The sequence below is a fragment of the Stenella coeruleoalba genome (genome assembly GCF_951394435.1).
Source record: "Stenella coeruleoalba genome assembly, chromosome: 11".
NCBI lineage: Eukaryota > Metazoa > Chordata > Mammalia > Artiodactyla > Delphinidae > Stenella > Stenella coeruleoalba.
Window position 1 is genome coordinate 11940584 of NC_137157.1, and position 16304 is coordinate 11956887.

At 42.2% G+C, this 16304-nt stretch overlaps 1 protein-coding gene across 11 annotated transcripts in view; it reads left to right on the top strand.

Moving 5' to 3' along the window:
• The window catches only part of RBFOX2 (RNA binding fox-1 homolog 2), a 262837-nt gene that overhangs the window by 99885 nt on the left and 146648 nt on the right, over positions 1 to 16304 (top strand). Inside the window, exon 1 of one of the 11 annotated variants that reach the window (XM_079936679.1) lies at positions 14483 to 15699. The exons of the other annotated variants lie outside the window; for them this stretch is intronic. Within the exon in view, the coding sequence (XP_079792805.1) occupies positions 15685 to 15699 (15 nt within the window). The 5' untranslated portion in view covers positions 14483 to 15684. Of the gene's footprint in view, positions 1 to 14482; positions 15700 to 16304 lie in introns of those variants that run through there. 11 annotated transcript variants of the gene reach the window in all.

Here is a 16304-nt window from a genome sequence, read left to right on the forward strand (position 1 = left end):
CAGTGAGCTCCTGACATTGCAGTTAGCTTGTTCTGTTCGCCTTGACTCTGAGCCCATCTAATGTTAAGTTAGCTTGCCCCGCCCCCAAGGGAAGGCTCCTGATGAGGCAAGGTGCAATGCACTGAGCTTGAAGAAGCTGGTTTTTTAAGCCCTAATTCTGCCAGTAACCAGCAGCATGACCTTGGGAAAGTTACTTTCCCTACTTGGAATTGATCCCTTTTCTGCTAAGTTAGAAGGAAAGGAGAGGGACAGAACGAACATTTATGACACAGCTGTCTGTATCAGCCACCGGTCTTTACGTACAGCTAGCCTGAGGTCTGGGGGAAAGCATTTAACCCTGTGTTGCGTACCTATTCTGAAGCAGTTTGCTTTTTACAGTTTGCCCTCTGCAGGGCAAATGCTAATGCTGTTCACCCAATTTTATAGATGAGAAGAGTGAAGGCTAGAAAGGCTGTCCAACTTGCCTAAGGTCAAATAGCTAGGAAGGCCCATCTGGCTCTAATGCCCAGACTTTCTTCCATTCTACTGGCTTGGCTAGAAAGGCCCTAAAAGTCCTTCCAGCATTTTCATTCTAATACTCTGAAAGTTTTAACTCCTTAATTAGCTTCTAGCTCTGCCCTACAGAAGGACTACTGTCCCACTTTTCGCAGCCTGTTACTAGAGCAGGTGAATGACTTAGACATTCCTGCCATCTCCTGAAAGCAGCAAAAGAAGATGGTGCAGCCATCAGTTTTCTCTTTGCATCATAGGAAAGTTCTCATCCTTTAGAGCCAGCATCCCCCTTTCCTCATACGGGTGCAGGTATTTCCTTTTCTCTTTGCCTTGTGTTTGTGATTGTCAGGTGAGTATCTCTAGTTTAAGGGAGGGGTGGAATTTTGAGGAGATTTTTAAAAATCTCTTTTATTCAAAGCTTTTCTATGAGCTAGAGACCACAATATTGGGTTTACCCCTACTTGGAATTGCTGTGATATCTATACCCCCTGTCAGAAGCTCCCTCTTTCTGAGAGCTTGGTTATTCACTATAGTATCTTATAAATTATCCTAGCTATCTGGTTTAGGGGCGTCTTGCCCCGTGGAACACTTTGTGTTTCTCTTCTGCAATTTTACTTTTGAATTCATAGAGGAAATAGCTTTCTTTAGGTGCCTTCCTATCGATATTGTATTGCTACCAATTTACAATAAATTATAGTAGTAGCCCTAAAATGTCAGATTTGTGAAGGAGTCTTTTTGTTGTGAGCTAAGAAAAATGACAATAAGCAAATCTATTAACAATTGTAAATTATTAAGCCAGGCACTGACCTGTGTGTTTTATGTACATTATTTCTAACTTTCATGATAAACTTGCTTTTATAGATGAAGAAACAGTTAAGAGAGGCTAAAGTACTTGCTCAAGGTCACAGCTAGTGAGTGTTTTGGCACTGCGGTTACAGGTCTGTTTTCACTTCCAAACCTGAGTTCTTTGTTCAGTACCATGCTGCTTCTGGAAAATGGTCTTGAGAGTTCACGTCAATCATCCACACCCATGCCTCAGCTCTGATCGCCCCAGAAAATCCATATGCCTTCTTTTAAAAAGGGAAATACCATTTTATATGGTAAATTTCACAGTTGGAAAAAAATTTAAGGGAAGTATTTTCTGGTCTTTGCCAACTTTTATTATCAGGTAACTTTTACTAGAGTTTAGTTTGAATTATTTTTGCTGAAATTTAAATCCATCCCTTCTTGTTATAAGTGAAAATGCTAAATTAGTGGCTGCTTGTCATCAGATTCCAGAGAGTTAAGGGTTTCACTGTGGTTTGGGGTGGGCAGGAAGAGGTAGACCTCAGAGGATGAGCTATATATAAGTAGATGGAGGAAAGCAGATAAAATTTTCTTGGGGTAGGGAACTGTTATCATCTGCTTCATCATTTGGTACATGCTGTGTTTACCGTCTCCTTGAGCACCTGAGGATGATGTTGAGAATCCAGTGGGAGGTGGGTTGGTGTTACTTAATGGCCTTTTGCTTCTCGCTCACTCTTTTCACGAATTGCTTGTGATTCCATTCTACCACAGTGATACTGGGCTTTCCTGATTGTGTGCAATGAGAGATTCACATAAGAGAAGTAAACTCACTACATCATCTCCACCATCCAGATCAACTTAACAAGTATTTCAACAATGTTTACTTGTGTGCCTATTATATACCAATCGCTTGGCATGACACTGATTATTCTGAGATAAATAAGACATGGCCATTGCCCTTTAGGAGCTCATAATGGAGTGGAATTTGCAGTCTCATTTAGGAAACAAGACCTACAAACACAGAATTAATAACAAAAGCAGTATATGCTTAAGAACATTAAAAAAATAAGTGAGCTAGGGACAGCAAATTTTACTGGGGTTCCGAGCTGAAAGGGGTTAGGATTTTGCCAGAGCAGTAAAGACAAGGTTCATTTACAGTTTCATCCAGGTATTCAGCAGGGCAGGGCGGGGGTGAGATGAGGTTTGGGTGTTGCCACTGCTAGTGACAGGAAACAGTGAAAATGTTTCACTGAATAAGGATAGGGTAAGTACCCCTCTAGAATTGTTGATGGAGTTGTAGCCAGAGACTGGGGAAGGAAGGTTCCACAGTTAGCATTTTAAGTGGGGAGTGTAAAGGTGCGAGCAGCTAATGTAAAACAACAACAACAGTTTAATCCCTGAGGAAATCACATTTTTAGGAAAAAATTTTTTTAATCTCTTGTATTTATCTTTTGGTTCCCTGGTTAACACCCCACCGCACCCCTGCCTTAGCTTTTGAGTATGGTATTCTCTATACTAGAAGTCCCTTGACATTTATTCTTGTTGGGGTTTTAAAAGATGGAAGACTTCAAGCTAAGTCATACACAGACAAAGACATCAGTAGGCCCATTTGCCGTGTGCGTGGCTCACTGTGGCAGTATCTTTGATGATTGCTGAATATTTATTTATGAGGTTCCTTCCTCAAAGCCCACCCAATGAAGAACTCCTCTTTTCTCTTTTTTAGATTCCTGAAACTTACCTAAAACTCTCAGGCAGGAGAAGGTTTAGGGACAGGAGTTTCTTTCCTTCTCCCTTCCCCCCACTCCATAGTAGCTCAATTTAAGTACCCTGTGGAGATACAGATAAATGTGAGGAACTTCAGGATGAAAAGAACATTAGAGACCAGAGAAGTCAGGGGAGGTCATATCGGGCTTAAAGTGGAAACTATGTTACAACCTAAGCAAGGAGCAACTGATAGCTCTATAAATAGGATTTTATCTCCTCTTAGGACATTTTTGGCATGGTTGTAGCTTCCCATGTGGGGGACTATTATATTTACTAAAAATAAACTGTCTTTCAGAAGCGATTAGAGTAAGTCCCACTAAACTCATTTATGTTATTAAAAATGTAGTCATAGCCTGAAAAGAAGTTTATAGAGTTTGGTACATACTAACTTTTGGGAGAACTTGGATTTTGAAGCCATCAGTTAGATCTGGGACACAATGGTCTGGTCCAGTCTAGTGTGGGTTAGATAGATTGCCTTCTCAGAAGGTAATGTTATTTCCTTTTTCTTCTGCTGGTTCAGAAGACCCGCAACCCCTAGTTATACATTCAGACTCATAAATGGGCATAAACAGGTGATAAGTGTATCATCTAGGAGAGGTAGAATAGTTCTAATTCTTCAGAAATCTTACTGCTTAATTACATCTGCTTGGATATGGCCATTCACAGCAGAAGGGTGTGTAAATCGGCCATACCTTGGTATCCCTTCTGGGGAACAAAAACCTTCAAGCTGTCTGAGTTTGTTTCTCACACTCTTGTTATCCTGATTGTAGCCCTTTAAATTGTGCAGCAAATTCTTGGCATGTATCTGCCTGTCAGCTAATCTCTGACACCCCTGGATAGCTTATTTTCTTCCTATGAGTATATTTGAAATTAGTAAGAAGCATCTATTAATTTTAGTATCCTGTTAGAAGACTAGGAAAAACTGAAATTCAACAAATAGTAAAATTGCTTAAAGCATATTTCTCCAAGTTATTTGACCATGGAATGCTTTTCAGAATCTAATGAATTGAACAACAGAGCACAGTGTGACTCATGTACGATGTGTTTGTGGGTTAAAGTAGTCACCAGAAATGGATTCATAGTTGAGTTAATGCCTTCAAAAGTGAAATCATTTGCTTTTTTTGACTTCAAAACCAATTTTGGAGAAGTTAAATCATTTTTAAGTGCAAAATGAAAGTGATTAAGCTATTTTTGTTTTAAATATACTGCCTATACCTTAGTGCACAGGTTAAAAATCTTCCTGCTTGGAGGACCCCACGTATTATCCTTATTTCTCAAAGACAGCATCTCACTCTTAAATGACGCTTTGTTGCATACTCAGTAGAAACTGTATACATGTGTTTAGTATTTTTCTTTTGAATGAATAAACTGAATAGAAATATTGCTAGCATCAATTTGTAAATGGTTGGACCACCTATTGACAGCCCGTGAAATGCTAAAAACATGGTTATATATTTCAGATACATCATATTCACTAATTGCTTTAAACCCTTTACTACTGTTCTTTTTCCCCCCTTATAGCCACTCAACTCCTTTCTTTTCCCCAGAAGGAAACTGAAGTTCCTGATGTAGTATTTTTTGGTAGATAACGAGATAAGAAAGTTGGTGAAAGAGGTTTGACAAGTTCATGGAATTCCTTGAGCCCCAGACCCAAAATCTGGCTAATTGGTTTCACCTAATTTTTCTTTTGTGCCTCACACTTACCAATCAGCTGTTATAGTGGTAATTGTAATGGTAATGATAGTGTATCATGCTCTGTTTACAGAATAGCTAACATACTCTATTGTATTGGGGTCTGAAGACATCCCTGTGTCATTACTTCCATTTTACAGATGATGAAAATGAGAGTTTATATATATGACTTTTTTCATTACTAAAATTCAGGAATCGTTAAGTTGAAACTTTATTTCTGTCATGTTGGTGTGGAATGGTCAGGGATAGCAGATTCGGGGGATAGACTAGCTGACTTTTTGGCCTAGGCTTCCAGCCTAGACATTTCAGGATTCTTTGACAGTCTCTGTCTTAGTCATGAGGGCTGTGTGTATAGAGCTTTCTGTGACATTGAATTTTGATTTGTAAAGTTACAGTAAAATAATTGACTCTTGAAAGTATCACTTAGGATTAAATTCACTACATGTAACAGAATCCATCCCCCCTCCCCTCCCCTTGCCTCAGAGTGGCTTAAACAAGGCCTCGTCTTTCATGGAAATGAAGTCTGGAAGTAGGCAGCCCAGGGCTGATGCAGTGCTCAGTGGTTATCAAGGATCCAGGATCCTTACTGCTCTTTGCTTCTCTGTGTGTAGGATGTGGCGCAGATGGTTGCTACAGCTCCAGCCATTATTTCCGCATTTGCACAGAGTGGTTTGGAGGAGGAAAAGAGGTCCCCTCCCCTACTTAGGAAGACTTCCAGGAAGTCCCACATAACATTTCTACTAATGTCTCATTGGCCAGAACTTAACGTATGGCCACATCTAGCTGCAGTGGAGGTTGGGAGATAAAGTCCTTTCTTGGAGGGTGTGTATATTAATGTCCTAGAATGAAAACTGGGGTTTTGTTACTAAGGAAGAAGAAAGGATACTGGGAAACCACTAGCATTGTCAACCTCAGGGACCATCAGAATGACCTGACCTTGCCTCCCACATGGTGCAGAAGACCATTTGTAGCTTCTTTGGGAGCTTTTCAACCAATCTTTGCTGTATTATCCAATAAAATGATTTTTTCTTGATGTATACACCTTTATGCAAACACCTCTTTTTTGGGGCGGGGGAGCGCCTCGCAGCTTGCGGGATGTTAATTCCCCTACCAAGGATCGAACCTGCACCCTTGGCAGTGAAAGCCTGGAGTCCTAACCATTGGACTGCCGGGGAATCCCCCAAACACTTTTTTAAACAGTTAATACAAGATAATAAGGATCATTGCAATTTCCTTTTAAGATCAACTTGGAGTTTTTCAAAATCAGTTTATTGGGATTTCAAATAGCATACAGTGAGCTTTTTAGTAAGAATAAAATATGTGTTAAATATTTAGGTGTCTAGTCATTGGTGAAGGAAAAAGTGTAATTTTTCCTTTGGATTTTTGAAGCCTGGTTAAGCCATTAGGTTATATGTTTCTTGGGTATAGGGAACTTGCTTTTTTTTTTTAATTTAAGGTTTTATAGGTTTTTATTGGATAAATAGTACATTTACGTGATTCACTATTCAAAAGGTACCAAATGGTCATGTAGTGAACAGTTGCTCCCCAATTCCTGTCTTGAGTCCCCCAGTGTCTTTACCCTAGAAGCAATGGGTACTTTCCTTTTTGTGTATAATTCCTCATTAAAAAAAAAAAAAAATTCAATGGCACTGTGCTATACATTGTTCTGAACCTTCCTTTTATCACTTGAAGAGCTTCCTCTTCCCCTCTCCACCCCCCAAGGCTATATGGTGCTCCATTGTCTGGATGAACTGTAATTCATTAACAGAAGAACCTTGTCTTATTCTCCTGTCTGTACTTGCTCTGCAAGCAGCATTCGTTCATATTGGTTAAACTGAACTCTTGGATTGAATTTGACTATGCAGAATATTTTAGGAATGAGTTATTTTTAGTGATCAAGTATTCCAACTAGCTGAGAGGATTTTCCCTTCTTTAAGCATCAAGATGTTTAAGATTTATTTATTTTGGAAGTAAGTCCTTCTAAAATGTGTTATTTAACTATACAGTTTATTTTCTTCTTACCAGTTATACTTTTCTTACTGGTTTAACACAGTTGTCAACATCAATTATTGTTTAGGACTAAAAAGGAGTGATTATTTCAGGAGCTTTTCCTGGTTTTGCCTTACAGAATGACCCCATTTTGATATCTTTCTGCTTTTTGATAACTTATCTGCTTCTTAGATTTTTTTTCTCTTGGTCTCTCTTGCATCTGATGCGGCTGCCTCTCACATGATATTCCTCTTTCCTCTGGTACTTATTCCCTACTGCTTTCTAGTTCCCTTTCCTTTTTTGCTTTTTAAAATTTCGGTGAGTAAGTAGCCAGATAACCAGGACAGAAATATTTCTAAAATAAAAATAAATCGATTCAAGAGAAGGCCTGGCGGAGCTTTCCTGCTGATGAAAATGCGTGAACATTCTGATATTCTGGGTGTTTAGAGGGCCTTTTGCTTCCTGCTTATTACCATGCTGTAGAACAGCTCTGTCTAGGAGATCTTTCTGTGACGATGGAGATGTTTTGTATCTGCTCTGTCCAGTATATAATAACTACTAGGCCCCTGTGGCTCTTGAGCACTTGAAATGTGGCAAGTGTGACTGAGGAACAGAAATTTTAATATTAACTCATTAAAATTAAATTCAAATAGCCACACATGACTCGTGGCTAGTGCGTTGGACGTATGGTTGTAGACTATAAATAATTAACAACCAGGGGCTTCCCTGGTGGCGCAGTGGTTGAGAGTCCGCCTGCCGATGCAGGGCACACGGGTTCGTGCCCCGGTCCGGGAAGATCCCACATGCCGCAGAACGGCTTGGGCCCGTGAGCCATGGCCGCTGAGCCTACGCGTCCGGAGCCTGTGCTCTCCAACGGGAGAGGCCACAACAGTGAGAGGCCCCGCCTACCGCAAAAAAAAAAAAAAAAAAAAAAAAAATTAACAACGAGCTTGATTATAGTGAAGCTTGGATTGGGATGCTATAATTTTATTGTACTGAGCAAAATGCATTTATAGTATTGGAAAGAAGGCAGTTTGGAATGTAATACTCAAATTAGCTTAAAGTAAATGATTAAATTGGAATTGTTTTTTCATTAATATAATGGTTATTTCAAACTGTGACATTCTAAAGCCATGGGTGCTGGCATGTGTTTATGGTTTGTAGCTGTGATAAAACTTTGAGTCATTTTGGTAACTAGGGTGATATTAGTTGCGCTCTAACTTTATTTATAGGACTTGGTTAGACAGTTGCCTGAGTGCCAGAAACTCCTACAAATAACTTTGACCTTCCCTAGCAAAAAGTCAAAGGATAAACTGTCCCATAGTAGAAGATCTCAGTTGTATGTGATATACACAAAATATTACTCTCTAAAGGAGAAATGTATAACAAATAAGAAAACAAATGAATATGTTAACTAATTATAGATTTTGATAACTGTTAGGAAGAAAATAAACAGAGCACAGTAATCTAGAGAATAAGGGTTTGTGGGGAAGGACCTCCAACTAGAGAGAGTGGTCTGGAGAGCTTTAGTTGAGGAGGTGTTATTTTTTAAGCTGAGATCTGAAAGATAAGGAGCCAGCCTTGCAGAGAATGAAGGAAGGATGAGGAGGGATTTCAAGAACAGGGGATAAAGGGGCTGAAAGGGTGCTGGGGAGAGGGATGGACTTGCTCTAGATGAGGCACTGACACAGGATCTGAGTGTTTAGAGCATAGTGATCGAAGGCGATATAATGATATGAAATGAAGTTGGAGAAGTGGGCACTTAGCAGATAGATCATATAGCACCTTAAAGGCCATTATAAGGACTTAAGATAGAAAAAGAATTTAAGTGTAATGTGAAGCTATAGAGTCAAAGGAGTGATATGATCTGATTAGAAAGTTCCTCTGGCTACTATGTGATGAGTGTTCTGAGGGGGAGCAGCAGTGGAAGGGGAAGAATTATTGCGATGTTCAGGAAAGAGGTGATGGTAGCTTGGGTTCAGGTGGTGGAGTGGAGATCAAGACAAGTCAGACACACAGGACGTGTGATGGGTTTGATGTGAGGGGTGAGGGGTAAGGGGAGCGTCTTTAACTTTTGTAATTGCCGGGTAATACCACTTATTGAGGTAGGGAACACCAAGGGTATACCAGTTTCAAGGGTGGTGGTGGTGGTGGTGGTGGTGAATTAAGAGCTCAGTTTGAGGAGTGTTATGTTTGACATACTTGGGAGGCAGCTAAGTAGTCATACTGCAGGATGAGAAGAGGTTTAGGATAAGCATATAATTTGGTAATTATTAGCATGTTGATGGTATTTGAAGCAGTGGGATTGGTTGAGACAACTCAGAGAGAGAAGGGTGACTCAGGATTGAGCCCCAGGGAACACTTCCTTTTTTAGCAGTCTGTTAATGGAAAAGCCAAAAAAGACACTGAGAAGAAGTAATCAGTGATGCACAGGAAAAAACCAGGATTGTAGTATCTCAGAAGGTAGAAGGAGAGAGTGTTTTAAGAAGGTTGCCAACTCTGTTGAATCCTCCTAAGAGGTCAGATAAGTTCAGGACAGCAAAATGTCCATTGGGTTGAATAGCATGGATGTAGTTGACATTGACCAGCTGGTTTAATGGAGTGGAGGGCTTGGAAACTTTATTTTCAGTAGACTGAAGAAGAAATGAGAGGTGAAGAAGTGGAAACGGGTATAGATTCTTTTTTTGAGAAGATTTACTGTGAAGTGGTGAGCAAGGAAATGGAGAGAGTGGCTGGAGGGAGGTGAGGTGTCCAAGGACGATTTTTTTTAAACCTTGATTCATTTAGTTACTTGCCTATTATTGGACATTTATGTTTTTAAGTTTTTGCTCTTACAGATTGCTACGGTGAACTTCCTTCTACACTTGTGGGGATTTTCTAAGATAGGTTCCTTGGAGGTAAATTGCTGAGCCACAGGCCATGCACGTTTCAGAATTTGATAGATGTGGCCAAACAGACTCCCAAAGTGGTGCTACCAACATACACTTTCCCCATCAGTGTGTGAGGGCAGAGGGGAGGTTTTCTGAAGATGGACATATGTTTATTGTTGGCCTGACAGTGATGAGTGGAGAGGGGAGAGAGTGATGAGGCAGGAGAGAGGGGGTGATGAACAGAGCAGCATGGTCCTTACACAGGCACCGGGGGTGGGGTGGGGTGTGAGCACAAGTAGTGAAATGGGCCTTTGATGCAAGGGATGCTTCCTTCATTGTAACAGAATGTGAGGAGGAGGAAGTGCATGCGTTTCTAGGTAGGGTTGTGGATTTGGTGCACAGAAGAGACTATCTGAATGCTTCTCTTTTAAAATGAAGTACTTGGAGAGAGCAACAGCTGATGATTGGGTGGTGGGGAGAGAATGAGGCAGGTTTCAGGGAAAGGTAAGAAGTCGTCATTTTGGAGAGTGAGGAAGCTTCCAGGGGCAGCTTTGTTAGGATTGCTTGGCATTGCCAAGTGCCCAGTTGAGGCTTCTGATCATGAGTATATAGTGAAGCCAGTCAGCTTGGTCATGTGGCTTTTCTCCAGCAACATTTAGTGGGTTGGGAACAGGCACAGAGAGGGCAGATAATTGTACTTAACCAGGATTGGAGTTTTGCTAAACGCCAGTGATGGAGAGAACAAATGATTGAGGATATTTGCGAGGGAGGCATTATAATCATGGACCATGGAATCAGAGTTGGGCATAGGAGGGAGTGGAAGACAGGACTGGGGTAGGTAGGTGATGAGCAAGTGCTTGATGAGGTCAGAGCTTGTAGCGGAGGGGATACTGGAGCAAGTTAGTTAGAAGGATGGGAGGTTATTTGAGAATATGAAACGTAATGAGGAAGAACACAGCTTTTAAGATAATACGTTTTCCTCTTTTAGGGATGATCGCCCTGGGTTCCCTAAAACTGGGGGTCAGAACTCTAACAAATCTATTTGCCTGTAGCTTTTCCGAGAGTTGAGCTTTGGGATGTACCCTTTTCTCTGTGTATTTGTCTAGAGCTCACTGTAGACATCGTAGAAGGTAACCACAGTTCATAAGAGGTTTCCAGAATCATTCTCTTAATGACGTCTGTCATAGCAGCAGTGCTTGACCAGAGGCACAGCCTTTGGAAACTCACGTACAATGTGTGTACACTGAGTTCCAAACCTCATCTCCATCATTTGTTGTTTGAAGTCTTAGTAACGGGCAGAGGTAGAGTGCAAGGTTATATCCAGCGGGAATTTTCCAGTGATCTTGGCAGTCTTGATTTGATTTTATCCGTGAAAAAGTGTGATGTAGGACCGATCTTGGAGTATTACAAATTTATGTTTCACTTGCGGCTCCTTTACTCACTAGCCGTCAGACCATGAGCAAAATGTTAAGCCACTTTGATCCCCAATTTTCTTCTATGTGTGAAAAAGCTAAAGTAGGGCCTCCCTTACAGAGATATTGTGAAGATGCAGTGAGATAATGCACGCAGAGTTGTGGCAGATAGTATGTTCTCAGTAAATAGTAGCTGGTGGTTGTGTTATATTGAAGTCATCACGCAGCGTGGGAATGCGCACTCTCTGGTTAGTGTTCCAGAGTGGTTTAGATGCCCAACTGGAAAGCTACAACAGCATCTACCCCTGTCTTGCATGAGTCTGTCCTGCTACGTGAGGACAGTGCTCTATCTAGACTAGCTTCTCAGACGTCAGTGTGCTGTGACCCATCTGTGGCTTTTGTCATAATGTGGATTTTAACTCTGTAAGTCTTGGATGGGGCCTGAGATTCTTCCTTATCTAGGAAGCTCCCGGTTGACGCTGCTGCGGCTGCTGCTGGTCCGTGGGTCACATTTTGAGGAGCAAGATTCTATTAGAGAACTGCCCTGTGGGAATCCTTGCTATTTTAAGCTGAGAGGAAATGAGGTTAAAAGAGCCCCATTCTTTCAACTTTTTTTTTTCTTTTTGAGTCAAATTCAGTTGGACTTCATATGGTCCGTTTCTATAGCTCATTGCTGTGGTGAGTCTGTGTTGTCTCTAACAGTCCTGAAAGTGAAAGGAGTAGAAATTATGTAGAGAGGGTTGCTTCAATTTCTTTTGAAAAATTTGCAGTGCCTGATTTCTCAGGGATATTTTTGCAAAACTGTGTTGGTCCCCCAGATGTACAAACTTTCCCCACAAGCCTTTTACACCCACAGAGAAACTGGCATAAAACATGCAACCTCTTCAATTGTTAGACTTTGAGGCAGAGAATCAAAAATGTGGCTTCAAGCCCTTTCTGCCCACCAGACTCTTCACATTACAACATCCAGTGCTTTCAGAAGCAGGAATTCAGGATGCATTATCAGATTAGAATTACTGGCAGCACCCATACTGCTATCCCAGATAATCTGATTTTTCTTTCTCAGGAGCAAGCATGCAAGACTTCTTCTGTGGGCCCTCTTGAGAAGAGTTCCTTCTCTGATGCTCCAATTCACATGTTCCCTCCTCCGAACTAATATAGAGGCTGATAAGTTTCAAAGAACCATTAAGCAGCCTGGTAAAGTGTTCTCCTGATAGAAGGAAGCACGTGTGCGTCCTAATCCTGTGTGTAAGACTGGGATCCTATTCAGAGGGTCTTCCTCGAGTGCGTTTGTTATACCTTTGTGTCTCTTCATCTGGATCCTGCATAGCGACAAAGCAGAGCCTTCCTTATTTGACTTGATCTGAAAGAATTTTGTTTTCTCCTACCTCCTTGTTTCTTTTTCTTCCTTTCTTTTTTTTAAGGTTAGGGAAATGTGGACATGCAGGAGCATGAATTAAAAAGATCCACTTAGCTTGCCTGTGGGATTTTGAAGTTTTTCGTTTTTTAAGTGAAGAAAACATATAGAACAGACTGTTCACCCGATTCTTAAGATTATGATCAGAAAAGGGAAAGATGCGTTGACAATAGAAATTTATGAACTCCCTGTGGTTCCAAAGAAGTTTACAAAGATTCCACTCATGGGAGTTTTGGAGGTAGTTTTCAGAGTTTTTGTGACATATTTAAACTTTTTAAATTTCATTTTAAGGATCTCGTTTCTGTACGTGTTTTTCTCCTGCTTTGCTCCAGGAGAACAGTGGTATCATTATCCCATCCTAAATTTGATTAAAAGATAACACCATAAAGTGACAATATATGAAATTTTATTGCGGTTTTTTTTTTTTGGTACTTGGTTAAGAATGAATGAGTATTGGGCTTCCCTGGTGGCGCAGTGGTTGAGAGTCCTCCTGCCGATGCAGGGGACACGGGTTCGTGCCCTGGTCCGGGAAGATCCCACATGCCGCGGAGCGGCTGGGCCCGTGAGCCATGGCCGCTGAGCCTGCGTGTCTGGAGCCTGTGCTCCGCAACGGGAGAGGCCACAACAGGGAGAGGCCCGCGTACCGCAAAAATAAAATAAAATAAAATTATGAATGAGTATTAACAATTTTGTGTCTCCTTCCCCCCCTCCTTCCTTGGCCACGCCACACAGCTTGTGGGATCTTAGTCCCCCGACCAGGGATCAAAACCGGGCCCACGGGCCCATGGCACCATACAATTTTGTGTCTTCAAAGAGTTTGAAAGGACTGTAATCTCTTCACAGTGTGATTTTAATACGGTTGTTTAGAATGGAGTATAGGAAAGCCTGGTGACTTAAGATTTAGGGCGTGGGCTATGAGACTAGAGGGGAAAGTTACATATAAAAATTGATTATATAACAGACGCGAAGTAACAGTTTATAGAAAGCCGAGATTTGTTTTCCCATTTTAGAAAAAAGGCTGTCTCCGTTTTAGACATGGAAGTTCTTACTCCTCTTTTGTACTGGAACTGAGGTAATCCTGACTTCAGACGAAGCAAAGAAGTTCTGCATAAAGAAAAAGAAAAGGTTTGGGTGAGGCTGAGAAGAATACTTGCCCCACCTCTCCGAGCATAAACAAGTGGGGGTTTGAGGTGGGAGGAGGGCAGAGGTCGAAGCTCTCTCTCGGAAGGCACGTATTTAGTGTGGAAGAAAAGGAAAAGTGACTTCCCTTCTACTCTGAGAGAAAAACACACCCCACCGTAGCAGGAGACAGAGCCCTCTCTACAGCTGCAAGTGTCAGGTAGGGAGAGGGAAGGTACCTCGTACCTGCGTCAGGCCTGCCTTGAATGTGAGACTGGCAGACCTTACTTGGATATTTTATGAGCAGGAGAGAGCTGTTTCAACATGTCTGAGGGGAACAGAACCCTGAGGCAGCTGGAAGGTGGAAGGCCTCTTGTTTTTGTTTTTATTTTGTTTTTCCTTTAACAAGTTAAAGGAATAAAATATTCCTCAAAACGCACAATCCTCTGAGAATGTATTGTGCACCTACTGTGTGCTAGGTACTGTGCAAAAGACTCCATGGCTCAAAAGAGATGAACCCTGCCCTGAAAAAATGTGAATAAATGGGGTAAGATTGGTAGGTAATGGTAAGTGCCTGTAACAGTAACTGGCAGGAGTGGTGAATGCCCCATTACAGACACCAGGCCTACAGAGGAGGGGAGAGCACTTACAGCTGGGGTGGGTTGTGGATTTGAACATGGAAAAATGGGTAGGGAAGTAAGGAAAGAGCATGGGGATTGGCATATGGAGGAGAAGTCAGTTATTTTCTGAATAAAAACCACTAGGACAGGGGCTTCCCTGGTGGCGCAGTGGTTGAGAGTCCGCCTGCTGATGCAGGGGACACGGGTTCGTGCCCCGGTCCGGGAGGATCCCACGTGCCGCGGAGCGGCTGGGCCCGTGAGCCATGGCCGCTGAGCCTGCGCATCCGGAGCCTGTGCTCCGCAACGGGAGAGGCCACAACAGTGAGAGGTGCACGTACTGCAAAAAAAAACACAAAAAAACACTAGGACAGATGATTAGATAATTCTTGTTGTTCACAATTGAACATAATGGACAAAAATATGCCTGGCATATAGGAGGAACTTAGTAAATGTTTGAACTGAACTAAATTAGAAATCATGGTCACCAGGGACATGGCAGATAGTTTACATAGTGATATCATTCGATCTAATTGCAGCAACTCCGAAAGGAGTGTTATACCCAGTTTTTGCTTGAGGAAACAGAGGCCTAGACAGATTAAATAACTTTCCCCAGGCCATGGTGATAGTAATTATAGACCCAGATTTCAAACCCAGGCTTCATACACTGCCCCATACCCGTGCCTAGTAAAGAATCTACAACGTGGTAGGGCTCAAAATCCACTTGATTCAAAACCCCTTGTTTTTTCCTCTCTTTAGAGGGGAGGCTCTATTGATTTGAACTAGGGTGGTAGTAATACAAAAGATGAAAACCTATTCAAGCTTATATATAATTTTTCCTATGTTTTAAAATCTTCTAAGATTCAGAATTATGATTGGTAGAATGTTAGTGAATTATAGAATAGTGGCATAAGGCTGACCTGGCAGGGAGGGAATGTAGGTGCCAAGCAGGTTCTCTGTTCACGCTTGGTTTCTGCAAGGGGCTCCAGAAGAACTGGGGCAGAGGGGAGTCTTGGCTCACTCCCCTTGATCTTGGAGGGCAGAGTTTTTTTGATTGCTTCACTCATATTTAAAGAACCCTTCTTACACTAGTTGAGGTCTAGCTACTAGAAGCTGGTGCCGGTGGTTTATTACTAACCCCGCCCATCCCTGCCTTTTGCAATAATCTCTGTGAGTGATGATTGTGTTTCTAGAAGTAGAATGACAGAGAGAGATTCCCTGAAGGCAAATACAGAGCGAGTGTGCTGTACACTCGGGTTCAGACACACGGGGCTGGGAACTCCCAGAGAGAGAGAGGGAGGGTGAGAGGGAGGAGAGAGAACAACAGAACAGTCAGCTGGAGAGGAGGGAGGAGGGGGGAGGAGACGGGTCGGTTTTAGATTTTTAAACTCAAGTGATTTGGGGGGGGTTCTCCCCACCCCAAACTTCGGCCCCCCATTCTGGCACCTCCTTTCCTACAGTCCACTGAAGGGCCTTTTTGCAGTCCAGGATCAACTGACCGCTGAGTTTGAGCAGCCCGGTCTGACATGATGTACCTCTGGGTGAGTACAGAGTGCTGCGGGTGAGGGCTTGCACTTGCACATATAAGGAGTGGAAAGCTGCGAGATTCTGCTCCTGCACAAATGGCCTTCCCCACGGAGCACGGGCTGCCACAGCCCCTTCTCCTCACAGGTGTGAGGGTTTTAAAGCCTGGCCGCGACTGTGACATTGGGTTGTGTTTTTGTTTTGTTTTTTTTTATAGAATGTTGTTTACCTTGTTAGACTTAGGCGCAAGGGCTGAGCTCCCAGTGCAGTGCCATCCCCCGGGCTTGGGAGGTTTGGAGAAGGCACATGGGGCAGGTGAAGTGAGCTGGTCATCCCAGGAGCTGCAGTCTTCCTGGTGGGTCAGGGCCTGGCTGTGTTTTGTTTGGGGGACACTGACCTTGATAGCAAAGCGTCTCTTTAGATATTGAGAGCCAGTAGGTGGTATGATTCTTAATTAGGAATTAGCCTTTGAAAGTTTTTATCTAATAATTTTTGTTGTCCTTCACAATAGTCTTGTGAAGTAGGTCGCTGTTGTTATTAAAATTTTATGAGGGAAGTAATTAAGTCACAAATAGTGACTTGCCCATGGTTCGGAACCACGTCTGTAGCAGCTAGAATGGTA